This window comes from Lathamus discolor, chromosome 4 (assembly GCF_037157495.1).
Source record: "Lathamus discolor isolate bLatDis1 chromosome 4, bLatDis1.hap1, whole genome shotgun sequence".
In the NCBI taxonomy this organism is placed as follows: domain Eukaryota; kingdom Metazoa; phylum Chordata; class Aves; order Psittaciformes; family Psittacidae; genus Lathamus; species Lathamus discolor.
This window is the reverse complement of record NC_088887.1, coordinates 37,177,688-37,204,634: the sequence shown is the minus strand read 5'-3', so window position 1 is coordinate 37,204,634 and position 26,947 is coordinate 37,177,688. Positions and strand designations below refer to the sequence as shown.

Sequence of the window (26,947 nt, the reverse complement as noted above, 5' to 3'; positions counted from 1 at the left end):
TTTGTTCATTCACTATACTATTTCTATGCTAGTAGAACATACATGCACGCTCTTAATTTGATTCAATCTCTGAATAAACTGTCCAACTTTAAAAATGAGATTTATCTCATTCCGTTTCAGCACTCATGCATCCACCGATTGCCTGTAAGTTGTATCTGGTTCATTAAAGCATCATAGAACCATAAAATATTTAGGGTTGGAAATGACCTTAAGATCATCTAGTTCCAACACCCCTTCCATGTGCAGGGACACCACACACTAAACCATGTCACCCAAGGCTCTGTCCAACCTGGCATATTGAATCTGCATCTCATAGAATCATAGAATAGAATCATAGAATAGTTAGGGTTGGAAAGGACCTCAAGATCATCTAGTTCCAACCCCCCTGCCATGGACAGGGACACCTCACACTAAACCATCCCACACAAGGCTTCACCCAACCTGGCCTTGAACACCGCCAGGGATGGAGCACTCACAACCTCCCTGGGCAACCCATTCCAGTGTCTCACCACCCTAACAGGAAAGAATTTCCTCCTTATATCCAATTTAAACTTCCCCTGTTTAAGTTTTAACCCGTTACCCCTTGTCCTGTCACTACAGTCCCTGACGAAGAGTCCCTCCCCAGCATCCCTATAGGCCCCCTTCAGGTACTGGAAGGCTGCTATGAGGTCTCCATGCAGCCTTCTCTTCTCCAGGCTGAACAGCCCCAACTTCCTCAGCCTGTCTTCATACGGGAGGTGCTCCAGTCCCCTGATCATCCTCATGGCCCTCCTCTGGACTTGTTCCAGCAGTTCCATGTCCTTTTTATGCTGAGGACACCAGAACTGCACACAATACTCCAGGTGAGGTCTCACAAGAGCAGAGTAGAGGGGCAGGATCACCTCCTTCGACCTGTTGGTCACACTCCTTTTGATGCAGCCCAGGATACGGTTGGCTTTCTGGGCTGCATCTCTTTTAAAAACTTTTCAAGCTCCAGTATTTTACTACAAGATCTACAGCTAAATCTATTAATTAGCAAATGGATAAACTAATTAATTAGCTGATTATATTCTAACCATATCATTATTAGGAAGTCCAAATCATTGATCCTATTTTCATTTTGAACCTCTCAGCTTTTTTGCAAATTATATCAACATCCAAAATGCTCCGCCTCATACCTTTCACAACAAGAAGTTACTTACAGCACCCAACAGCTTAGATGAAGCAAAACTTTGCTGAAATTGGAGGATGCAGTTACCACATACTGAGAATAAAAGTGAGAAGCAGTTGTACTTCTTGGGAATTAATTAAAGCAAAACCTATGGAACAACTCATAGCTTACGTGGCAAGCCAGATGATTAATGTGAATGAATTTTGCCAGCAACTGAATGCCAGAGTCTTCTGACATTACCCGAGGTAATGTGTTGGGTATTGTGCAGAGCAGGGGCGTGAGCAGAAGAGGATGTTACAAAGCTGAAAACAGCCCGAACAGTGATGGAAGATTTTGTAGAAAACACTTGGAATTTTGAACAAAAACTCTTCTGTTTTCCTTCTATATTTCAAAACAACTCAGTTCTTTCTGCAAAGGAATATGGCTCTGTGTACTTCCGGTAAAGAAATATATTTGTTTGTGAAGAAACAGCAAGTTCGATAAATTTAATTTACTAAAGAAACTATCTGCAAGACCATATAACTGTTTATGTCAAAACAAGTAACAATGTTTTGGAAAAATAATCAGTAATTTCCATAAAGCAGAACTTCATTTCTCTCTCAAATAAAAAGTTAACCAATTTCCACACATTGCAACAAATAAGCCTGCACACTTTCATTTCCTCAATATATGCTTGTTTTCATTAAATTTTACTGAGCTAAATCTTACATATTTCTCATCAGTATAAATTTGGCCAATCTGCAAAATCTGAAATACTCTCCCTGATGTAATTTTCCTGGTTGCACTGAAGTCATTAACTGGTATTATTCTTCCATTTTAAACACCCACAGGCATGATTCTAATTTCGCATACAACAGTTAAGCTTCTAATACAAACAATTACATGTTCATGAAGTAAAACTTTCTGAATGTTAATGCAGAGCGGGAATCACAGCCCATGTATTAAGGCTGCAAAGCAAGCAGACAGTACTTGAAAGTTTAATTTTTAATCTTTAACCCTTATGGTGTTTATTCTTTATTTATTGTTACTTTAAACACTTTCATGAATTAACATCTTAGCTATGATTCCTACACTTCTGAATAAGCTTAATGGAAACATTTCAAAGCTGGGCTTAAGAGGGAGTGATTAGTTCAATAAGATAATCTTTATACTTCCAACTTAAGAATTAATACGTATTATCAGACACAAGTTCTTTCATAAAAGTTTTTTTCCTATATAATCTACCGATTCTATCATTTGGTGGATGACGTTTCCTTTTTAAGAGTGCTAGCTGTGCAGAAATCGTGCTCCTTTATGATCATGCTCAATTAGGAAAGCAACGTGTACACAGGTAACACAGCATTCAGAAGTGTTATCTTTAAAAAGAGATATTCCTTCTTGTGCATGGATCTGGGTTTTGATTCCCAGCAACAGCTGCTACATCAGTACAGGAACACTACAAAAAGATTGCTCATGATAAAGACCAATAGCAATTTCTCCAACTCTCCCAAATTAAAATCTAACTAGCAACCAAATTAACAATTGCTTAAAGGTAGTAAGGAGTTAGTAGTAGGTCATTTCTATGGTTCATAAGCTTTCAGAGGTTCCAGGTTTTTGTAATTTTTAACTTGGCTTTTGTTCCTGTGATGGCAATCTCCAGTCAACCTCACAAGATGCAATCATCTCACTGTGTTGTGCATCAATCAACCAGCTTCTGAGGCACTGTTATGAACACGCCAAACCTCCTCACAAAAGAATCTCAGGATTGTTCACAGCAGCAGCCTGCGATGATGTAAAATTTATTAGCCAGACAAGTTTTAATAGAATTCAATATGCTGCTCAATAATATAATCATTGTATCATCTGTTCTGGCATTTAATTTCGTATTAAAATGTTATTCTTAAATATTTTTCACAATCCTGCGCATGAATAATTTACCGTAAGAGTTGCCTGGAAGTGGCTTTCACCTCCCTCTGAAGGTTTGGGGGTTTGCTGTTGCAGGTTGGTTTTTTTTTTTTTTTAGGGTGGGGTTTTGTTTGTTTTTAACTGAGGTTACTTCAATGACTTAGCTTCAGTTTCCAGCATGGCACTGGAAACAGTTAAATCAGTATTGCTGAGGGATGGCTGGGGCAGGATGCAGACAGAGTTGGCAGGGTTGGCAATGGTGATTATGAGGGGATGGTTCAGAAGCAGGGGCTGCTCTTTTACAATAAATGTCATGCGATGACATTCTGAGGCACCTTCATGTTGGTTACATGGCTATGTAATTTTTGACAAAAGAGCTGTCATAGTCATTGGCTTGACCAAGACTATGGAAAACCAACCAAACACAAACCTGATCTGACCTGGCTTTTTGCCAGATACTTTTGAATTTTAACAAAACATTCATGTTTTACACAACTAGTGAGTGTCAAACTACGACAGCGACAGAAAGAAGATGTGGAGAAAGTGACAAATCAAGAATTTGGCCTCTATTTAACTGGTGATCAAATCCATCTTGTGCACTTGGTTCTCTCTTCACCTCCTTGTTCCTGACTCTCCAGCTGCTGTCGTGATCTGTTTCTCGTATGCTGCCAAACTACCCACATATACGGCAGTGTTTGTAATCAAAACCCTCCAACTGGGAGACAGAAATTGTCATCATCCTGCTTATATTTTCCCTACATTTTGCAGACCACTGACAGCATTTACATTGAAAAATTAATAACCCTAAAGAGAAATATTCACTTGAAAAAAATCAGTTGATTTATGAAAGAGGCTCAACAGTAGATATGTAAGAGTTGCTCTTCACTAATGATACATATTGCATTCAATTATGTTTTCAGAGAGAGCAGAAGCACAAGCAGTGCAGGATGTCTCCTTTATCGGCTCAACAGTAGATATGTAAGAGTTGCTCTTCACTAATGATACATATTGCATCCAATTATGTTTCCAGAGACAGCAGAAGCCCAAACAGTGCAGGATGTCTCCTTTATCACAGGCTTATGTAACAGAACCCAGGAACAATACTGAATTTGCAAGAAAAACCTGATTCTTGCCCAGTTTCCTGTATAAAGGAGTTCTGATAAGCATTCAGAGGTTGCAAGCTTATCTGAACTGCCCCATTAAAAATGGGGCTTGATCTTGCCACATACTGAGCAGCAAGTCTCTTTACATGGCATTCCACAACTTGCCTGTTTGGGTCCTTAGTAAGGTGGAATTACTCACTAGAAATACACCTTGAAGAGATATGTAATGAAAGCAAAACCAACTGCTTCTTTAAAAAAGAACCAATGACGTGATTGCCAACAGCAGTATTTACGTTCTATAATAAAACATTTGTCCTGCTTTTTTTGTACAGGGAACAACTATAACCGGAGCAGGGACAATGTAAATTCCTAAAGACTATGCACTGGTCATTTTTATGTGACCTAGCCTGAGAAGAAATGTATCCATGTACTGTCAAAACATTGATGTCTTTAAAATAGTGCCAATTGCATTGATATTTTCATGGTATCTAGACAGCTACTGAGACTCCAGTAGGGGTAAACTTGGATGCTTAAATGTAAGCATTTGAATAAAGTAGGGGATATAGATTTTATTTTTTAATTGAAAGGGAGGAATATTAGAGGGACTTATTGATATCAAGAAGTATTGATTTTGTGGTATAAAGACTTAAATACACAATTTACAGTAAAATTTTGTGTATCCACTACTGGCAGAAAAAGTACCAATTGACACATATCAAGGCTTTGGAAAACATTGCCCATTCTTAGTGAAGCTGCTCTTTGCTACCCCCTTTCCCAAAAGGCTGTTCCGCCATCAAGACCAACAGCAATTTCCTTCCTCTCACTTGGCTGGCTTTCAATCTGGGAATACATATCCATGGAGACAAACAGTAGGCTTTAACTTTCCTCAGAAGAATAAACCACCATAGAACTCATTTACAGACCAAAAACCAAACCAAAACACCACTAGAGAAGAGCTGCTCACAAACTGACTTTAGTAGTACTTAGTATCTTTGTACAAACAAATATACAAGTGCAAAATTCAAACAGAAACCAAGCCATACCTTGAGAAATTTTAAGATGGGAAATTCCCCAAACCATTCCTAAACTAGCAATTTCCTGTTTCACAGGTTCTCAAGTAAAATGCTGCTTATGGGTGGGGGAAACAAGGGAAAATGTATACTTAAAGGCAGGGCTTGCTTTTGGTTTTATGAATGTCAAGCTTACGACAGAAACTACTTGTCTTCCTCACGCCATCCCAATGTTCTCATGATCAGCTCCTACTGACATACAGAAATCACTATGGTGGGAACCACTACAGAGCTACTATATAGAATCTGCCTCTCATAGCAGCAATTTTATGAACAACAAAATAATCGAGCATACATCGTATTTGATCTTTCAGTCACACATGCTGAACAAGTTTACATGGTTTGGGTACAACCCTGTTCCTCACCCACTGACTCCTATGCATCACATTGATGGGATACCACCTTATTTTGGTAACATTCTAAAATGTAAGGGAACAGTTGCACGCCCTACAGCAAGAGTCTTCAAATTTAAGCATCATGTTTTATGTTACTTGAAATGCGCCCTGACTCACTGATTGCTCTAAGGGTGGAGAATTTTCATTGTCTGCATCTAGCAAGTGTACAATGGAGCTTCCTGAACCACTACCTTACCTTTGTACAAGACATATCACATGTCACAGAGCCCCTTCTGCCATTTCCACCTTTAAAACTTTTGTTTAACATGATTACAAGACTTAATACATACCATTAGTTGTGCAAAAGCACTGGATTTTAGAAGTTGTTATACAGGCAGATGTAGTAGGAAACGGGCAGAAAAGACTATGACTACAATCAAAATAGTTTTTCAGAGGGGTTATTGAAGCTGTTGATGTCATTTCAAACACTCAGAAGAATCTTTAACAAAAAGCAGCATACACAACAGATGAGGCTTTTAAAAATAATTCTCAAATACTTTCTTGAAGTGATTTGTCTATAAAGCACTAAATTAAATCCAGTAACATCATGTGACCTCTTCTGCTTTAGGAGAAAAGCAAAAATACCAGATGATTATGCAGCTTGGATAATACAGCATTCTGTCCCAGGATTTACAAAAGTAAACAAGATATCCATGCATCTAGTTTGCTGAGCATGGTGAACAGCTCCTTTCAAATGCTTACACAAGAAAAAAATGTAACTTTGTTTCACAGCTGCTTTAGAAATATTATTTACTTACTATTACTTAAAAGCCAGAAAACCACTAGGCTACAAAAGGCATTAGCCTAGCATCTTAAGACATATATAAATACCTAGCTGGAGAAAAATAAAGCTGCTTTTTCCAGACCCCCTCTCCTTGGCAGCACTTGCCAAATTCTATAAAGTTCCATAGAAGCTACAGCTGTCAACCTGAAGATGAAGACAAGTTAATATAAACACAGTATTTTATTATCAGCTTCTCAACAATTGTAAGAGAAGTCATGCGGGCAAGAAATCTCAATTTCGTTTTTTGCACTGCTTTTGAAGAGCAGATACCTGTTCATGATTAGCATCTGTCAAACAGGTGATTTCTTTGGAAGGTGCAATGTCATAAGCTGCTACATCCACTTCACAGTGGGAGGGAAGGACACTTACCTTCTGAAACCATTAACATCAATGAAATCATTCCCACATTTGGAACACACACCCAATGTGTATTTGCAATGGATGCACACAGCCAAAAGTGCTGGGGGGAAGAGATGTGATAAAAAAAAAAATAAATAATCTATGAACAGAAGCACTGTAAATGAACCACTTCCTGGATAAGTTTAATTTTTCATATTGTTTATTTCTCCAACTCTGCAGAAATTGCCACCCAGGATAATATCAGAGATCTATAGAGTGCAAAATATATGATACAGTGGTAGCTATTCTAACACTCCCTTCTACTGATGGAACTTCAGCAAACAGGCAAGTGTGCTCATGCTAGCATGCAGAGAACAAGTCCCTCTTAGATAGCAGATCTACAAAATACCCAGAGTAAAACGATTTCTGAATTTCATAAACCAGTTCAGAATACAGTTAAGGTTATGTATACAAATTCACAGTTTTCCATGTTTAGATTGAATTGTTGGCATGTTATTATTTTTAAATAAGTAACAATTCCTTTGAAGTTTCTGTTGCTCAAGGGAAATTTTATGATTTCTGCTGGCACACTGCACAGTGACAGATACTACTGCTCAACTGGTAACTGTGGGTACTTCTTGTGACTATGAATTATCACTTAAATTCCAGCTGAATTCAAGCAGCAAGCCTTTCAGATACAATTCGGGTTTTAAAATCAAGCTAACCAAGAGGAGAGGGCAATAGACAAAAATTACTATATGATTCAAGCAAGACAGACAATACTATAGAAGGTCTATAACTATTTAGTTATTACTAACTTTTTTAATGCTTTCATGAAGAAAAAAGTATCTTCATGATAATAATGCATTTCCTAGATTAGCTCACTTTTACTCCCTTCATCACCCATAGTTAGTACGGTATTTTTGAGATTGAAGAAATATTTGTTTATTAACATAGTGATAGAGAGTATTGGAAAGACTTTTTTTAGTTTCAATAAGAATTCTTCTACACATGTATTGTTTTTCCTTATAGCTAGCAAAAGCATTTGACTATTTTGTACATTTTGGAAGGAAAAAAACCCAAACAAAAACTTGGGGTTTAGATCAGTCTCCTACTTTCTTGACCATCACTCACTGTCAAGATTTAACACAGATTATCACACCACACTCATCAGAACATCAGTGAAGGTGGTACAGGGAACCTGCAAATTGCAGATCGTTTTATTGTGAACTCCTGGACAATATAGGAGCTACTGCCAAAATACAAAAATTAAGTACTGCATGGTTTTTTTGTTCCAAATTTCAAGAACGTTATTTAGTAATTTAAGCTTTTCTGTTTTAACACTGGAGTAAATGAAAAGAGCAGGAAGAAAAAAGATGCAGAAAACCCCCAACTGTTAATGAATATGGAAGGTTAAACAAAGGAGCTACTTTCTTCCTGACTAATCCATTGTCAGGTTGTATTAGTTTAGGCTGCTTTCCCTTATATGCCCAATAGTCACGTATTTCAGGCAGCTTGACTAAAATCTGGCAAGGTGGCAACAGTACATTTATTTTTTCTAAGGCACAAAATGGCATCCTGTGGGTCCTTCTGATTAGCTTCCTTTCTTCTTTGCTGTTTTCTGTTCACACACAAATCCAAGATGGTTGTCTTGTCACATTTCTCCTGGGCTACTGTAAAAGGGTATTTGCCTTATAGTTAGAGGTCTTCTGAGCTATTATAATGTTGACTCCACATCTAGAAAACCTTCAAAAATAAAACAAGGGCCCCCAGAACAAAACCAAACCAAAAGTATCAGAGATCACATGTGCATCCTGAGCTGCTTCATATTCTTGTATGACAGTGTAAGGAGGTGACTTACCTTTACTTCCTGAGCAGCATATAGCTTGCAGCTGCAAAGAACTTTCGCAAGCAGGAATGAAACACCAATTTGACCTGATACACCTAATTTCAAGCACCATAGTTTTTCTAGGGGCTGAAATAACAAATCTTGCTGTAGGTGACTAGCATGTGTGCTCTAGACTATAGAAGACGTGAGATTTTAATTGTATCCTGCAGGGATTGATATATTACTCACTCAAATTTACTACCCGACTTGGGAGTCACACCAAATATGTTAATAATGATCAAAAGGTTCTCTTAATCAGCATTTTTGAAAATAAGCACATATCTGAGAATGGATCTGATGAGGAGGTCAGATAGTAAAAGAATAGTAGTCATCCATGGAAACACACTGTGATCCAGAAAACTTTCATGGAGCAAGTATGGCTTTTTTATACATTTGATATAACCACAGAAGTACTGCACTGAGCCTCTGTCCTTCTGGAGAACAAGTGTTATAGAAACACAGAAAAGAAGTCAGATTTAGTCCAGCAAGGAATATTGCTTTGAGAAAGTGAGTTGGTGGTAGCTGCCTTGTCCAAGAAGAATTCCATGCTAAACTGGGAGAGAGGTTCAGCTCGTCCATGCTTAAAGTTAAGGAAGTTCAGCCTGCAGACTACCAACATACTGAAGTAACTGCCTTAAAAAAAAACAAAACAACAAAACCAAACAAAAATCTTTTTGTGTGATACTATACAGAGCTTTGGAGAGTTCAAGAAAAAGCTCTCAATTATTTTTTTTAGAATCCAAAAGCCAATACAAAGAAGTCACATGGGCAGCTCCATATCCTGTGTTGTGGAAGATTAGGTATGGCCAAAACAAACCAGTACGGTATACTCCGACCAGGTAACGCTTTTGAGTTTATATCTACAGTTCTCTTTTTTTAAGATGTACACATTAAAACATCTTAGTATTTGCATGCATTTGCTCCTCCATATTTTACACATAGGCAGCCCAAAACATTTTACATTTTGAAGACCGAGTCTTTATTTAAGGTAGAATTCTCTTCAGAAAAGTCTGCCAAATTTTCAGGACTGTTAACACTAATGGACTACTTGTGTGTCTGCCATTCAGGAGCCTTGCAGCAAGGAGCTTCATACTTTGTGAGAAGCAGCATTCCTGACACTAGACAGTACTACTGTAGCAAACGTGCCTCCAGTCAGGACTTCAACAGATTTACAGTGTATTTGTGGTGACCATTCATGACAGACTACTGTACTCTTCCTCATTTAAAGATGGTGGGATCACCAAAACCTCTAAAAAGGTCCTCCCTCCTTTAATTGACAATGGCAAGCTAAGCACTTGATTGCTAGAGTTAAAAAGTGAAAAGTAATATTGATGTGAGAGTCAAAAGTAGATCTGGAGCAGGTCACCCTTCCCTTGTCCCATCCTACCATGGAGTTATTTTCCCAAGATTGAGTTCTCACTGATACGTGCTCAGGCTTGTCCTATTTGCCAGTGAACCTGGATGCTTGAGATACCACAACTACCATTGACATTCAGTGAGATGACAGCTTGAATCCTAGTGTTGAAGCTGAGTCTTCCTTCCATATCAACTTTTGTGCAGTAATTTCAGGAGTTGCTTTTCAGCTAAAAAAAAGATATGACGCGATGTATATTTATTTATAAAGAGAACTGTAGAACAAACTTCTGCTGTCTCTAATACTGCTTTTCAGAAATGGTGCATTTACTTAGCATCTCAATTTCAAGCTGCAGAGAATGACCAGCATGTCAAACATCTACTTGGAACAGAGCTCTCTCTGGCATAACCTACCCTGCAACTGTACACATACTAACAGCGCACAGTCCTTTAACTGATTGGGAAGTCTTGCAGCATGACAAGGCAGCACCTGACAAAGTGTACAGGAATACAAAAGCTCTGCATGGAAAATCAATGGGGATGAAAACATACAGGGAAGGGGGACCCAAAGAGTACTGTTCAGTCCAAGAGTTTCATCAGTCCACAGCTTTCATGCAGAAAGCACCAAAATGATTCTGGAGACTCACGGGTGACTTTGGAATTTAAACTAAGCTAAAACCTAATGAGTTAAGTAAGACTTGATAGATCTGTAATAATGAAGAACACCACTGCAGCTCCCTTCTTCTTGAGAACATAAGGACATATTCCTTCTGAGGTCAGCTTCCATGGCATATCTTAAAGTAGAAGACAAGCGTCACACTTATCTGAAATAGACTCTCTTCTTTCATGCAGGTGATGGTGTACGAGTCTTACCTCCCAAAACTGTTACCTGACTGTTTGCATGGGCAGGGAGTGCTACTTTCAGCATGCATTTACATGCTTTTCTTGCTATTATTGCAGAAGTTAAGCTTTGGATGCATCTCGAAGAGTTGAAACAATGCATGACAACTCATACCATCCAAACAGTAGCTCAGACACACAAAAAAACCCAACAACAAAAAACCCCAAACCAAAACACAAATCAAAAGCAGCTAGAAGTTCAATGCAAGCAATACAGGCAGGATACAGAGGTTAAGAGTGGTTGTTGAGTAGGAGTTGGGTACTAGAGATGTTGTGACTTCAGGTGCATGGAAGTTTCTCATGATACTTATACTTTCAGCTGAACTAAGAAGCAGAGCAGGCACTCACTTCATCACTGCGTCTCTTGAATTGCTATGTAATTTAGAAAACATCTTCCTTGTATTGAGAAATAGTTTTCTTTACTGTCCTTTCCATTGACTTGGGATACTGCTAAAATATCTTATTTTGGCACTGTACCCATCAGTAGAATCTTTCATGCCAATGAGAAAATGTGTGACTGATAAGCCATGTAAAATACAGGTGAAGACAGATGTTTGATCACAGCTCTTTTTCACCATTAACAGACTGTGATCCATCCTCGGAACCAAAAGTAACCTGTTTTTTATCTGGACACCAAACTCAAAAGTACTTTAAACACTAATGCCCGTCTATTATACCAACACTCTAACAAGCTGCCTGCTGGCTGTTTCAAGATATGTAACCATAGCAAACTCAGGTGCTTTCTGTGTTCTAACTGCATCTGCATCAGAAAGTATGGCTACATGACAAGATTCGGCTTTTAAGAGAAGCAAGGACATACTAATTTGAATCTTGTCTTCCTTTGCATGATTCAAGACTTTGACTGGACCACATCTCCAATCAGTGAGCATCTCCAAACCAGTAAGCAGCACCATTGTGACTGAACATCACGTGGATAGTTTGGCCTTGGACCTTATTAATCTAATTCCCAAAGGCAGTTTGTAGCTTCAGTTACACGCGGGAGTGCCTGGCAGTCATAAAACAGGCCCTGTTCTGAGAGGAGGAAATTCAACTGGCAGAGAAAAAAAGTCTGCCCTGTCATGGGGCTGTGGCTAGACACTGGAGAACGGATACAGTGATGTTACAGAAGACCATTGAACATCCATTTTCAGCAAAATGGGTATGAGCAGTGAGCTATGCCACCATGCACCCCCAGAAGGCTGGTTCCTCGTAAGTAGATGTAATATCTAATGATTTTTAAAAAACCTAAAGCTTCCTGGCAGTATGGGCAAATTAACAGGACTGCAAAAAGACAACTGGAAGTTCAAGTTCTTAGATAAGCCAAGAAAGGTTGAGGAACCAAGGATGCCTAGGTAGCATTTAAGCCACAAGGAACACCGTGGGCAAGCTCAGCCTCATAAAGGGGAAGCAACCAGAGCACGCAAAGCTCCTTTCCCCACAACGTCCAAAAAAGCTCAAGAGACTTACGCGTGAGACGTTCCCGGCAGCGCAACGCCAGTCCTTCGCGCTTCCCTATGAACCAGCCCCGCTCTAGCCCACCGAGCCGCTCAACGCATCGCCCTCCAGCCGCTGCCTCGCGAGAGGTCGCCCGCCCCGCGCCACGTGACGCGACGGCCTCGGGGCTGACGCCAGCGGGCACCGCTCCACCTGTCACTGGCTCCCGCAGAGGGGCGGCTCACCCTGGGCGCCCCGCCCACAATTACACCGCCCCCCCCCCCCCCCGTTTCCCTCGCGCCCGGCGCGCGTCGAGTCCCGTCACGCGCTCGTCCGTTGGTGGACCAACGGTCGCTCTCCCGCGGCGACCGGCGGCCCGAAAGTCTGTGCTGCGCCGCGAGCCGCCAGCCCCAAGGCGCTGAGAGGGCACGGGCGCCTCCACATCCCAGAGTGGGTGAAGCCACAACCGTCCTGCCACCGGAGGTGCCCTCACTTCGGCCGCCGCCACCGCCCTTCTGCATGGGCGTTAACCGCCACCTCAACCACCGCCTCGGGGGGCGGTGGCTTCTCCTTATTCTCCCTCCCGCGGCCCAAGAGCGGGAGCACCTGCCAGTACAGTCCCCGCTCCCCGTGCGGGGAAGCCGTTATTTTTCGGTTGTACCAAGAGCGCCCCGTGCCCACGCTAGGGCGGGCGGGCAAGCGCGGCTTTCCCCCAGCCCACGAGGCGCTAGCAGGGCCCGCTTCCCCAGCGACGTCCGCTCCCCCTACCTGGAGTCCCCGTTACGCAACTGCACCCATTAGGGCAACTCGCCCTCCTCCTATTCACCCACCCCTGCCGCCCGCCACTCCCGAAAGCTTCCCCCGCCTGCTCGCCCTCCGGTTTTTAAAGGCGCACGCCAAACCTGCTAGCTCTGGGTAACAGAAAAGCCCCTCTGAATGACGGCCCGGCCGACCTCTCCGGAGCCGCGGATCCTTGACACCCCGCCTCTTCCCTCAGACACTGGCCAATGGAACCATGTCAGCGAGCCGAGCTGAAGCGCATCGGTGGAAGAGCTCTGTGACTGACGTAAGTCAACAAAGGTCACGTGCGGCGCCGCGCAAGCGGCGATTGGCCGCGCGGGCGCGAGAGGGGAGGCGCGGGGTGGGGGGTCACGGTGGCGGCGTGGGGCTCGCTGTGTGACACAATTACAACAACTTTGGGCAGCGGCTGGGGAAGTTTGTACAGGCGGCAAGCATACCGCGGCGCGGCACGGCACGGCACGGCGTGCGGGGCCTCCGCCGCCCCGCTTCCCCGCAACCCCCCGCTGCCAGGCCGAGCGGTGCCGCGGCCATGTAAACACCGCTCCGCCGCCATCCGCCGCCGCTGCAGCCACCGCCTCCTCCCCCCTCCTCCCCCGAGTCTCAAGCGCTGGGGCTCCCTCCCTCCCCCCTCCCTCCCTCCCTCCCTCCTCCTCCTCCTCCTCCGAGCAGCGGGGCTTCCCCCCGCCTCCCTCCCTCTCCCCTCCCTCCCTCCTCCCTCTCTCCCTCCCTCCCTCCCCCTCCCTGCCGGCTGTTGTTGTTGTAATAAAAGTTGTGGTGTGTGTGTGTCGGGCACCCCGCCCCGCCCGGCGCTGGGGGGTGTTGGGGGCGCGCAGGGGGGGGGGGTTGCGATCGTGAGTTAATTACGCTGCGTTTCCATGAAATCGTGCGGAGTGTCGCTCGCCGCTGCCGCCGCCTCTGCTGCTCCTTTCGGTGATGAGGAAAAGAAAATGGCGGCGGGGAAAGCGAGCGGCCAGAGCGAGGAGGACTTCGCCAGCTTGACAGCCGAGGAGAGAGAAGCCCTATCCGGCCTCGACAGGTACCCGCTCCCCACTCCGCCCCGGCCGCCTCCGTGTCCCGGCTCGGCCCGCGCTCCCTCCGTGTCTCCCCCCTCCCCTGCCAGCGGCTCCCCGCTTGGGAGTGCGTGTGTGCCCGTGTGCGGGCTCCCGGCCCCCGCCGCCGCGCTCTGTCCTTGCCCGCCGGGAACGAGCCCGTCCGCCCGCCTGCCCGTGCGGGGGGCTGACTCTCACTAACGCTGGTGCTTCTCTCCCCTCCCTCCCGCCCGCTCCCCTTCTGCAGCCGACTCTTCGGATTTCTGAGGCTTCATGAAGATGGCGCCAGAACGAAGGCCTTGCTGTTAAAGGTAAGCGCGAGGGTGGATGTGGAGCGGGACTGGAGGGGAGCAGCGGGGGAGGGGGAGGGAGCCGGCCCGGCCCAGTAACCCCCTCCCTCCGGTCCCCTAGGTCCGCGCGGTGAGTGTGTGCGTGCGAGGGCGCAACTGAGTGCGAGCCCGGCTGTGCGGGGCACCGCCACATCCGCGGGCGCAGGGCGCTCCGCCTCGCCCCCCGCTACGGCCTTCCCACGCCTCGCTGACGCCTTTGCTCCTTTCTCTCCCCCTGTCCCGCGGAGCCAGCGTGGTCCCCAGTGCGGGAGAGAGCCGAGCGGGGCTGGGTGGGGGACGAAAGCAGCGTGGCCTTGCGAGTGTCCGTCCAGCCCCGGGACGGAAGGCTGGCTGCACGCCGGGGCAGGAGCCCCGGGCTGGCAGCAAACGCCGAGCGTCGCGGTTGGGGAACGGGGTGCGTGAGGGAGGGAGGTCGGGCGACGACGAGGAGGAGGAGGAGGAGGAGGAGGTGGTGGTGGCGGGGGGGGGGGAGGGCGCGCGCGAGGCGCTGCTGACGTTGGCCTCTCCCCGGACCCTCCCTCGTGATTTTCGCCCCGCGCGGCGGGGGCCGGTGGTTGCGCGCGCCCTGCCCGGCGGCGGTTGCGCCTGGCGGCAACTGGCGGACGGGGGGCAGTCGGTGGCTGACCCGGCGACGGAGGGAGCGGGGGCCCGGCCCGGGGTGAGGCGCTGAGCAGCTCCCGGAGCCCGTCGCCCAGTGACTTGTTTACTCTCCGGGCCCGGCAGCCTCCAGCGTGCCAGGTCCTCGCTGAGTGCCGTGTCCCGCCCGCCGGGCCTCCCGCTGACTCCGCCGCTGGGCGGCCTGGCGAGGAGTGGGACGGCCCGCGGGTTTCTGGAGCCTGCCGGGCCTTTTGAGAGAAATGTTTGTTTCTGTGAAAAGTTGTTGGCCCTGTCATTTAGTTAAGTAATGGCTGCTCCTGTCGGCCCAAGATGGCCGGACAGGGAGGAGAAAGAGAAGGGGGGGGGCGGGGGGGGTGTAAACACGAAACAAATACCGGGAACGAATATGCTCGTTGCCTGGAGCGTGAAGCCCCCGGTGAACGTTGAGGGAAACTCTCGTGCGCATTGCAAGTTCTTTCTGGATGCTTTCCTACTGCAGGCAGGGCGTTTGCAGTGCTGATGTCCTTATCAACCTGTAGCACATTCTGATGCCCATCCATGAGCTATTGACAAAGGCTGTGCAGGCTGTCTGCCAGTTGTGTTTAAAAACTAAATGCTAACAAAACGTCACAGAACAAGTCGAACTGTTCTTAAAAATGCCACACGGTTTAAGCAGAGGACTGTGCTCCCCGAGGTTCCTGCTTTCTGACTTGTTCCTGTCAGCAGCCTTGTGTTTGACACTTTGTTCATCCTATTGTTGTGCCCGTGCGGTATGCTGATGTTTTCACGTGAAGAATTTCTTTTTCTGCTGCTGGCCTTGGTGGATCTGATGTCTTAGCTCTAAAATGTGTTGAATTCGGTAGCCTAGGCCCTTGCTTGTGTTTGGATGTTTATTTCTGGCATGCTTGGAAAAGCTCAATGTCAGGACGTGGGGGGAGGGGGGAGGGATGGAAGGAGAAGCAAGTACACTTTTCTTTGTGCTCAATTTTAAAAAATCCCGTGGTTTCCTTTTGATTTTCAGAGTTATTTATAAAAGTACTTCTTCCAATAACTTAAAAAGGTAGGGGAGTGACATGTCAAACCAGTTAAATAACGTACATTAACTGTTAGTGGTCCAGAATTACTGTCAGCTCTGTGAATGCTGTTGAGGCTATCAGAAATATTAGAGGGAATTCTGTATGAGGTAAAGCTTAAGTATGCTAGGTAGGAAATAAAAGCATTGTATGTAATTGGATTATCCATGACATAACATCACTGGGTTATGTTTTATTTTGGGTACTGTAAAATTAAGTAGCGCAGACAGCAATTCAGGATGTTAGTTGAGTTTTGAGTCCTTTCTTGCATATAATGCATTTTCTTTTTTATGCTAGTCTGTTAAAGTTTTAGTATATAGAGTCTGAGATAACTGAAGTTGTGGGGCATTTAGTTAGTTTTTAAATATACTTCTATAAATATCACTGTTCTCTTACTGTATGAATCTGTGCAGCAGATCCGTGCAGTGCATACTAAAAAAAAAAACCACAACCCAAACAACCCAAGCAAATATTTAAGTATTTTGCCTCAGTTTTCTGACAGTGTTTTGGGCATTTATGAATTGCACTGACTCATGGAGCATTTTTTTTAATAAAACTTGTTTCTAGGAAAAGTAGGTTGTTAAGGAAGTAGAAAGATTAAAATGTTACTCTTCAGTGCAGAGATGTTTGAGAAGAATTTCTTGGCTTGAACCAGGTTCACTTTTGTTTGTGCTTTTTACTTTCAGGGAATGTGCAAGTGTTTCAGTTACTGTTATTGATAAGTAAGAAGTTGTTATTTTTAAGGTAAACAATTCCTTTTCTCTGTGTGTGTGTGAAGCCTCATGCAATTTACTCTGTACGGGAAGGTTTAGAGTAATTAATCTAGCAGATCACTTAAATTCCATGTAACGGTTATTTTTATTGTAGAAAGCATGGCCGTATGTATGTGCATTTAATTAATAGGTTTCACAGTGATAGTAACAAAATATTGCCTTTGTGCATAGAGGATCAACAGCTAACAAAGACCCTAGACTCCATAATTACAAAATCCTAACTGACTGATTAGGAATCTACAAGCCAGTGCATTATAAAACAATGTGAGATTTCAGTGCATGTTTAGGAGGTAAGGAAAATCATTGAGTCGTGTTTCCAGAGGAATCCTTCAGAAAAGCAAAAATTTATGGATACTCCGCTCTATGCGGGAAGAGTACACCTGCTATTGAGCCTTTTAAAAAGGCAGGCTGTAGCAGTGTCTCTTCTGTGGGTGCCTGACAATATTCCCTGGTTAGCTGGGGTTAAGGTGGTAGGAGCAGTGGGGGGAGGTGGGGGGGTCCTGGGTTGCAAGTGTTGAGGGAACTGCTCTGTTATCTGCACAGGTACTTGTGCAGCGGCAGGATTCTTTTGTGGGCTTAAATTTGGTGTCCCAATAAGAGCAGGTACTACTCTTGCTTTTAGTGGGGTTCAGTCAGCAGGAGGCAGTGGGTTGGTTTGAGCCATTTGCAAGCAAACCAGGACATTCCATGAAGTCTTTGCAGTGTGAGCTCTAGCTAAATGAAGCCACACCCTGACAGTTTAATAAGAAAAAATGTGGGATCTTTTTCAGGGATGTAGGAAGCTTCATGTCTGGTCGTTTAACATAGTTGCAGGTTCTGTACACGCTCCACGTCTGGGCTGCAGTCCCCCTTCTTATGTAGTTTTGTCTTGTAGAATGTATGGCAGTAGTATTGTGAACTAAACTGAGTCCTGCTGCTGGGTGTAGCAAATCAAAAGAGCAGATAAGACATCACATCTATTCAATTTTATGAATTATTGAATATATAGATTAAAGGTCAGGAATATTGTATTGTGGCTCCATGCATTGGATATGTGATAAGCCGGAAGAAATCAAACTTTCCTGTAATCATGTATGCGCTGTTAGTATGTGTGATGGAGGAATAGAATTCTCTGTTGCCAGACATTTTGTACTTTTTTTACAGAAAAGGGCCTTGAAAATTTTAATTTGTAGCTAGTGTGTTTTTGTGGGAGAGGATATGGAAAGTGAGAGGTCACCTTTCAAACTGGTTGAAATGCTGCAAATCCAATGTAGCCAATGTGGTGCAAGAGGTGCTTGATGTTATGCTTCTGTAGCTGACAACCACATTAATGTGAAGAAGTGAAAAACCCAAACGAGAACCCTGCTGTTATCTTGATGTCTCTTTCTCTCAGGAATACCTTCTCACATGAGGTAAAGTTGAAAGATTTCTTGGGGGGAGGAGGAAGAGGACATCCATTGTATTGGAAGTGAAGTGCAAAGCATTTCCTTGTTCTTTCTTTTTTACTGTTTTTTGTTTTGTTTTGTTTTTTCCTTCCCACTGGTACTTCCAGGGTTTAGCCAAAGTTGACTTTCTTGCAGAGACAAACCTTCATTTCATACACTAAAACTACTTGGCTTCTATACAGATTTAGGTTGATGTAGCTGATCTGATGTATTTGGTATAAGATGCTTGTTAATTCCTATTCATTGAGTTTAATCAGTTTGTCATATACTGTAGACAGAATCTGAAGCATGTTTCCATTTAAAAGTATTGCTGTTGGAGTCAATTTAAAGAGAGATGAAATAGTTCCTTGTGATATGCCAGTTTTTGGTCTGTGTTACCTCTTAGGGTTTTTTTAGCCCTTTAGTTTTCCAACTGATTTAAAAAATGGTATTTCCTTTGTGTCAGGGCCACATGTATTGACAGAATTAACAGTGATTATCTGTGCTTTTGCTAGGCATGCAAAATAAGAGCACAGTGATAATATTCTGTCATCTTTCTTATAATTGTGGGTGTTGCTTTTTTTTTAAATAGTTTTGGACAGTGTGAATTAGTATATATTAACTTTGTCCATTTAGTGTTGACATTAATGTTAATTTTCTACTAATCCATAATTAAATATTCTTAGTTTTAATTATAACAGGGTGCTTGAAAAATAGTGATGCAGGAAAGCATTTTAGCAGATTAGCCTAGGTGTAGTAAAGTTGGGCTGTTTTTTTAATAACTTTAGAAATGTTTTGGCATACTTTCTTTTTATCAAAACAAAGAAATAGTGCTTTAAAAAGAATTACAGCATTTGCCTTATATGAAAAATTATATCATAATGGCAGGGCTGGGAATTGAGAAACTGGGAATTGGTACCATGAGAGGTTTGTAAAGCATTCCAGGAAATGGGCAGTCTCTCCAATTTATGTAAATTTGTGTCTGAGCTGTTCCTTTTTGTGGTGGTTGTGTGTGTGTTGTTTTTTTTAAGTCTTCATCTCTTAGTATGTGTTTATTATTTAGCATATTGTCTGTTACTGTGGAAGAAGTTGGTTAACATTTTGTAAATCATGTTAAGGGTCAGACTGTTTTTCTGGCCTTTTCTGATAGTGTCCGGAAGTGGAAAGATTTGCAGTAAAAATGTTAAGTGTTTTTATTGGATGATTGGGACTGACATACAGATTTTTTAAGATCGGTATTTTTCTGTATGTAATTTGGAGTTTCTGGTAATAGGGTAGGGTATTTAAGATCCAATTAAAATGTAATGGATGCCATGTTCTGTAGTTCATGGTTGTGCCATGTTTGTAGTTTGAAATTACAGTTCCAGTCTATGTGATATGTATCCTGGTACTTAAAGTTTAGTTGTAAATTTGCAACATTTGTACTTCATCTGGTATTAAAAACACCATCTTTTTTTTTTTTTTTTTTGTCAAATGGACAAAGAAAGGGTGCTTATGAGATACTTTTCATGTTTTGATACTTTCAAACCTAGTGTTCAAGGCCTGTTTCTTTTGAAACAGTGGGGGTTTATTGCACAAAGCATACATTCTTGAATGTTTTGTATGTTTCTTAAGTTTAAAGTGCAGTATTACTACTACTTCTTGAAAACAGGGAAATTGCTGAAGTGGCAGATGTTACAGTTGTCATTTTAATGTTAATAAAAAGGCAAGGATGGACCTCATCTCTACCAACAGCGTGCATTTGTAGCAGTCTAGTTAGGATTGCAGGACAACTAGCATACTGGTACTTGCATTTCAGTAAGCTTTATGTTTGCTATCAGGAGACTTTTAATAGGGAATACAGTGTAAGATTTTACTTTGTTATAGTAGCCTTTTATATTTCATATAGAAAAAATGTTGCGTATTGTAGCTTCTAAGTACTGGTCTGCTGAGTCTGGAGGCCAAAGTGGTCCATTTCTTTAACTGATACATATGCATAGACTTAACATAATCCATGCCCTGCTGATTTAGTAACCAAACACACACGGTAGGCAGCAATTTGGGACAAAGGAAGAGGAAGAAATATTACTGTATTTTAGCAGTTGAGGAATAGATGTTCTGATGAATTACTTGATTTTTGAAAGTGTGAAGGAAACCTGAGGCAAGGATAGACACAATTGTTTTCCTTCAATTCCATTCCAAGAGTTTCACCACTGAAAATCTTCCATTGATCAATTTGTGCATTTTGATTCTCATGGACTCTAGCTTTCAGATATCTATACAGGTAATCTCATGTACCATATGTGAATAAGAAATAGGTAGTCAAAAGCTTCTTTCTATACACAGTGTTCAGGTGTGCTTTCTGCTCATGAAAAGTGTGGTTCTCTACCTCTTGCCAGCCTTTATAGCTAGCCGTTAGTTAACTGCAGGGGATTGAGCGGACTTGATAATTATAGAGGTACGACTGTCTGCAAGTGTTGATAACATCTGAAGTATGTGTTGAAAGCATCATCTAAAAGCTATACCATATGTTTGTTACACCATTTTAGAAAAGAATAGATGTTTCGTACTTGGGTAATTCTGTGAGTAGAATCATTTGTTTTTATTATATTAGCAAGATGATATAAAATTAAGGAGAGTCAAGGAAAATGTTTACAGCTGTGAAGAGATTTTATACTGATTAACATTGTCACAAGACTCTCCAGTGCTGGAATTATATGCCATAGCCTACTGTTTATCCCACTGAGAATTAGGCAAACTTACCTTCTGTGGAGAAATTAAGCTTTGGTTTCCAGCCTTACAGATTCATGAGTTAAATTTCAGGTTGCTCTCTGGGTAGTGAACAAATACTGTTCTCGGTCCTCAGCTGACAGAATCTTTGGGTAATGGGAGTGATTCTGCAGTATTTTCAACAGACTAAAAGGGAAGGAAATGTAGCTTGAGAATGCTAAAATAGTTGTGTGAAAGCAAGTTACTGCTGTAAAGGTCTTAGATCAGCTTCTGCTGAAATGGATTAAGCAGATATTCTGATGTGAATACATACCTGAGCCAGGTGTCTGGTTTTTAGTATTGGCAGAGATAATTCCAGAAGCTAAGCCATGATTATGCTCACTCTGAAGGCATATAGGTATCAGACAACTCCCAGTCCTTTAGTTTCACACCTGTCTTGCATTTTACATGTATAACTCACATAAGTTACTCTCTGTTTTTATGTCCTTTCTTGGTGAGGTTCTGCAGCTATGGTGTTTGAAGTGTAATGTTTGAGTAATGACACGATTCAGAATTGAAGTGATGCTCATTAAACTTCAGGTGTCATAGAGATCAGTTGACTGTCTTTGTTACAAATATTAATAATGTTAATCTTGTTCACTAGCAGAATACTTCTTTGTAGTTAAAAACAGACAAAATTGAACTACGTGGTCCTGTATGGAGCCCTGCAGAAGGCTGCCAGGATTTACATAGGTGTGCCTGAGAGGATAATCTTGGTACCTCACAGAACATTTTTTTATGAGGAAAGGGACTGTGTTTGATCTGAGTTCGTTGGCCAGGGAAGTTCTGAAAAGCAAGAGAAAATAATTAAATCTTTTCTTGTACATTTCTGACTTATGGATAGCGACATTAAAGAAATAGCTGCAGCGTCTCTAATTCCTTTTGTGAAGAGGCTGTTTTCAGGACTGGCCTGTGTTCAAGACTAGTTCTACTGATACTGTCAAAAGCAGTCTGGGCTGTTTATTAGTTTGCTTGTGGATCTAATAAAATTGTTGAATGGTACAGTTTTAAGATGAACATCTGTGAATATTCCCAAGGTGAATTAGGTGTTATCCTTGACCACCTGAGTGCTGCTCTTTGTATCTACAAAATTATAGGAAAGTGTTCCTTATGTAAGTAAAAAAAACTGCCCTAATGAACAAAAAGCCCTTAAATGTGTTTGCGAGTTGAAAAATGCTCTTTCTCAGATACTTTTCACTTCAAAGTATGAGAGGACACATGGATTGCCATCAGATCTGTTGACAAAATACCTTCCTTTATGGTTCTTGAATTTACTAGGTGGTGTTCATGGAAGAAGCTTGTTTAATTAAGATGTAGAATTAAGAACTCATTTATAGTTTTGTAAAGGGAGTGACTAAAAATGTGTTACGTATTTTACAACTGGAAGGCTGTATGTCTACATATGAATTGCCTTTGTGGTAAGTTGTTAAATGTTTGTTACAATGTATCTAACAAGCATTTTAAGTAATTTCTTTTTCTCACAGGGGCATTTGAGGATTATGTTTCACTTCTGAATACAAATTGGTTATTGAAGTTTAAAGGAGATGGAATTGTGAATATGCTTTTCCTTAAATTTCTGCTTGCATTTTGAGAATTTAAAGGTTCTGAACAATTTCAGGATATCCTTTTTGGCTTTAGTCAAAGGTGCAGCAGCTTTTAAAATAGAGCCAATATGTCTTTTTTGAGGGTTTGTTATTATGTTATTTCAATTACAGTTGTCATTTTAAGTTTTTATTTAAATGCTGTTTTCATTAACTTATGATATGAAAACTTCCACAAGAATCTAGAGTAGAATAATGAATTGTAGTTAAGGCTCTACATTTATGTATCCCCCACCCTACGGTAACAGAATTCAAAGTATTCTTTCTCTCTGTTGCTTTTCATATGTGCTAGTGAAACCATTTTTGGGCCTCTGTGAGGAATCAGGCTGGAGAACTGATTTGGGTAAAAAATAAGCTAGTAAAAAAGTGGAAAACTCATAAGTTTTAAATAAGCAATACCGAAGGTTACTACTAAGACAAAGGTTTTAAATTTTAGAAGAGCAGACTTCAGCATTCTCAGAGCTCATTTGGGAGGGATTCCATGGGAAGTTTCCATGGAGGCTAAAGGAGCTGGTGAGTGAGGGGATTTTCACGAATGCTCTCCTGGAAACACAGGAACAGTTCATCCCCTTTAAAGGTATGGGAAGTAGGTGGATCAGGAGACCCTCTTGTCTAAACTGCGAGCTTCTTAGTGCTCAAAACAGGAAGAGAAACGTACCATTGATGGAAAAGCAGTTGAATACTGATTGAGAGCTACAAGGGCGTACAGAGATGCAGTTAGAAAAGCAGAAGCTTAGCTCGAATTGAAATTTACGAGATGTCAAAACTACAAGAAAGGGTTTTTCAAGTGTGTAAACAGAAAACAGAAACAGAAGGAAAATACTGGCCTGCTGTTAGGCAGGTGAAGTGAATTGGCCTCCTCTAAGGCTGAAATGCCAGAGGTTCTCAATGCTTTCTTCACCTCTGTCTTTAACAGCATTGTTGTGTCCCAGGGCTTAGGATCAAAACCCCAGGTTGATGCAAATGCAGACCCACCATTGGTGAAGGAAGACTTGGTATGTGAACTGTTACAGGAGCTTGACCCCTACAAATCAACAGGCCCTGACAATATCCACCCAAGGGTGTCTGGCTGATGTCATTGTGAGACTGCAAGGGGGGATGTCCCAGAAGACTGGAAGAAGGCAAATGTTGGCCACATTTACAAGAAGGGAGGAGCCAGGAAATTATAAACCCATCAGTTTTACTTCAGTTCCTTGAAAGATCATGGAGCAAATCCTTCTGGGGCCTGTCACAAGCCAAGTGAAGCACACGACTGGGAGAAGCCAGCACAGATTCATCGGGGCAAACTGTGCTTGACAAAACTGTTTGCCTTCTGTGACAAAAGTAATCTGCGTGGTTGATGTGGGACAAGCAGCGGACACTGTCTGCTTGGATTTTTTCTGAGGCTTTTGATGCAGTTTCCCATGTGTTTCTCCTAGAGAAACTGACATGTTACAGTCTACATGAGCAGTCTTTGCAGTGGGTGGGGAAATGGCTGACAGGCGGCACCCTTAGGGTGGTGGTAAATAGTTCCTTTTCAAACTGGCAACCTGTCACTAGTGGGGTCCCCTGAGGATCATTATTGGGCTCAGCACTGTTTAGTATCTTCGTAAGTGATCTGGAAGATGGGATCAGGTGTATCTTGACCATGTTTGCAGATTATACCAAACTGAATGGGGAAGTAGACATTTTGGAAGGGACATCCACCCTGTTGGATGACCTGGATAGGCTGGAAGAGTGGGCTGTCAAGAACCTTATCAAGTTCAACAGAGACAAATATAAGGTCTTGCACCTTATATAAGACTCCACCACAGGCTGGGATCTACGTGATTTGGTGTGGGAAGGGTTCTGGGGTGTTCTGGTGGATAAAGAGGTCAATAGTGAACAGTGTGCAGCTGTGACAAAGCCAATAAGGTGCTGGGTTACATTAAGGTCATCACCAGCTGAAATAAAGATCTCAGTATCCCACTCTACTCAGAGCTTGTCATGCCACACTTGGAATGTTGTGTTCAGTTTTGGTCCCTACTCTACAGAAAAGATGGGGACAGGCTGGAGAGGGTCCAGAGAAGGGCCACAGAGATGATTAAAGGACTGGAAAGTCTGCAAATGAGGTAAGGCTGAGAAAACTGGGTTTGCTCAGCCTTGAGAAAAGAAGGCTCAGGGGAGACTTTATCACCATGTTCAAGTATTTAACAAATAGGTACAAAGAAGATGGAGACTCCCTTTTTACAAGGAGTCACATGGAAAATACAGGTAATGGGCATAAGTTACTCTCAGGGACAGTCCAGTTGGATAGAAGGTGATGATTTTTCACAAAAATAATCAGCCACTGAAATAATTTTCTTAGAGAATTGGTGGGTTTCCCAATATTGGACCCTTAAGATTTGGCTGGACAGGGTGTTGTTACTTCTAGTCTAGGTTATGCTTTACCTTGAAAGGTTGTACAAGATGACCCTTGAGGTCCCTTCCAACCTGGTATTCTATGGTTCTGTGAATACAGGTCATAATGCAGACACAAAAAAGGCTGTACAGGTCCTTTAAGAGAAATGGTTTTGGGAGACTAGGGTGGGTCCTACTTAGTGTCATGCTGTTTATATAAGGAATATTTATAAAACTCTCGCTGAAGCAGAAGGGTTTGCTCCTTTATTTTCTTACAGGAATGAAATTACATATATTTTGGAAGCACAGGTTGTCATGATTGTTTTTGGAGAGGAGGGATGGAATGAGCGAGTGGCCCAGATTCATTATTTCTCTGAAAGACCTAATATATTGTGAAGTTCATCTGTCACTAGGAGACTTCAGATAGGTTTCAGATTTGAACATATGTGCAGCACTGAAGAATATCATGAATATATGTCACAAAGACCGTAGAAGAAAACAGTCTTTTTTATGAAGCTGTTTTATGTCATGGCTCTGAATGAAAGGTACTGATGGATCTAGGTTGAGTACTTCATGAATTATGTTTGAACCTATGCCTACTCAAATCAGGCCTCCATTTGATTTTGGGAAAGAAGAGAAATGAAGCAGTTTTCTGGGAGTGTTTTTCAGAATCTAAAAGGAAGATACTTTCAGTTGAAAGAAGAGGAGAGAAAGTTGAAAAAGGACACTTACAAAATCAGATGTGAGGAAGAGTGGGAAACTGAGGAATTAAATGGGTGATGTAAGGGTGCAGACAAAATGGGGGGTGAGGAAGCAGCAGTGGAAAAATCATAGTGTATTTACTCTTTCCAGGAGCTGCTTAAATCTTGTTCCTGGATACCATCTGACTGCCACAGCTAACTTAGTGTTCAGGCTGTTGATGGTGCTGGTCCCCGTCTCAAAGGTTTTTGAAACAATGTAAACAGGAACAAAATAAAGATAAATGAAATTGAGGAAAGTTTGTGGAGGCTGTGAAAAAGCTTAGTAAGAATTACCCACTGTAAGTTCTGAATGTGACAGTGCCTCTGTTCTCCCATTTCTGAAATGTAAGTAAGACATGGTAGAGGAAGCTGCTCCTTTAACAGAAGCATTGTCTGTGTCTTTATCTTCTACTGCTGCTTCTGTTTTCCCTCCTTAGCCCCTAAGGAGAGTTAAAGAAACCTACTGCTTCTACTTTTTTCTCAAGGTGAAAATGATGACCAAGAACTGTTGTGTCTCTGTCCTCATGTAACTTTTTTGCTGCTTTTAGATTTGAAGGATAAAGCCGAGCGAGTTTGGAATATGTAGGTGGATATGCTAAAAAGGCAAGAAATAGTTTAAACTATGGAATTGAAAGCCAGTGTAAGGGAGAATGATGCTGATTTAGAGAATAACAGTATAGTTTTATGCAACAAAGAGTAGAAAGAGCATAAGATAAAATGGAAAGATAATAAAAATTGGTAATATCCATTATATAACATCATAAAGCATGTCATAAGCTATCTCTGGTAGGAAAAAAAAAGTGGAATGATACTGGGAATAGTAAAGAGTACGTACGCTGACAAACTTCAGTGGAGCTTCTGAGAATGTTACAAATACAGGAACTAAAGGTAGATACACACACCGTGGTTCTTAAAACTTCATGCGTTCTTAGTTGTTGGTGTGGTACACAGGAATGTGTTGTTTTCTGAATATTTTTAATCTCTCCTGGGTTTTAATGGTTGGAAGGGTAGAGCTGTTGAATTTGTGATTTCATTAACAATTGAACACTAAAAATTTTCGAAGATGAGAGACTACAATTCATTGCAGGACTGTCTGATTTCAGGTGTAACCTGTTAAAAAGATGAACAAATTAGACCTAAGGGTCTTTCTTGCT

At 42.3% G+C, this 26,947-nt stretch overlaps 1 protein-coding gene and 1 long non-coding RNA gene across 11 annotated transcripts in view; one reads left to right on the top strand and one right to left on the bottom strand.

Moving 5' to 3' along the window:
* Window positions 1–6,927: 6,927 nt before the first annotated feature.
* On the bottom strand, window positions 6,928–12,413 carry LOC136013348 (uncharacterized). Its single transcript, XR_010612234.1, has 2 exons — window positions 12,334–12,413; window positions 6,928–10,196 (listed from the first exon to the last, which is right to left on the bottom strand). It is a non-coding gene; the product is annotated as an uncharacterized LOC136013348 (long non-coding RNA).
* A 1,034-nt stretch (window positions 12,414–13,447) lies between these two features.
* KDM6A (lysine demethylase 6A) overlaps window positions 13,448–26,947 on the top strand; it is a 159,240-nt gene continuing 145,740 nt past the window's right edge. For 4 of the 10 annotated variants that reach the window (XM_065677077.1, XM_065677076.1, XM_065677075.1 and 1 more), the window contains exons 1-2: window positions 13,450–14,137; window positions 14,398–14,461. In XM_065677077.1, coding sequence (XP_065533149.1) covers window positions 13,977–14,137; window positions 14,398–14,461 — 225 coding nt within the window. In that variant the 5' untranslated portion in view covers window positions 13,450–13,976. Of the gene's footprint in view, window positions 14,138–14,397; window positions 14,462–26,947 lie in introns of all 10 variants that reach the window. The other 6 variants (XM_065677081.1, XM_065677078.1, XM_065677079.1 and 3 more) reach the window with 4 other exon arrangements.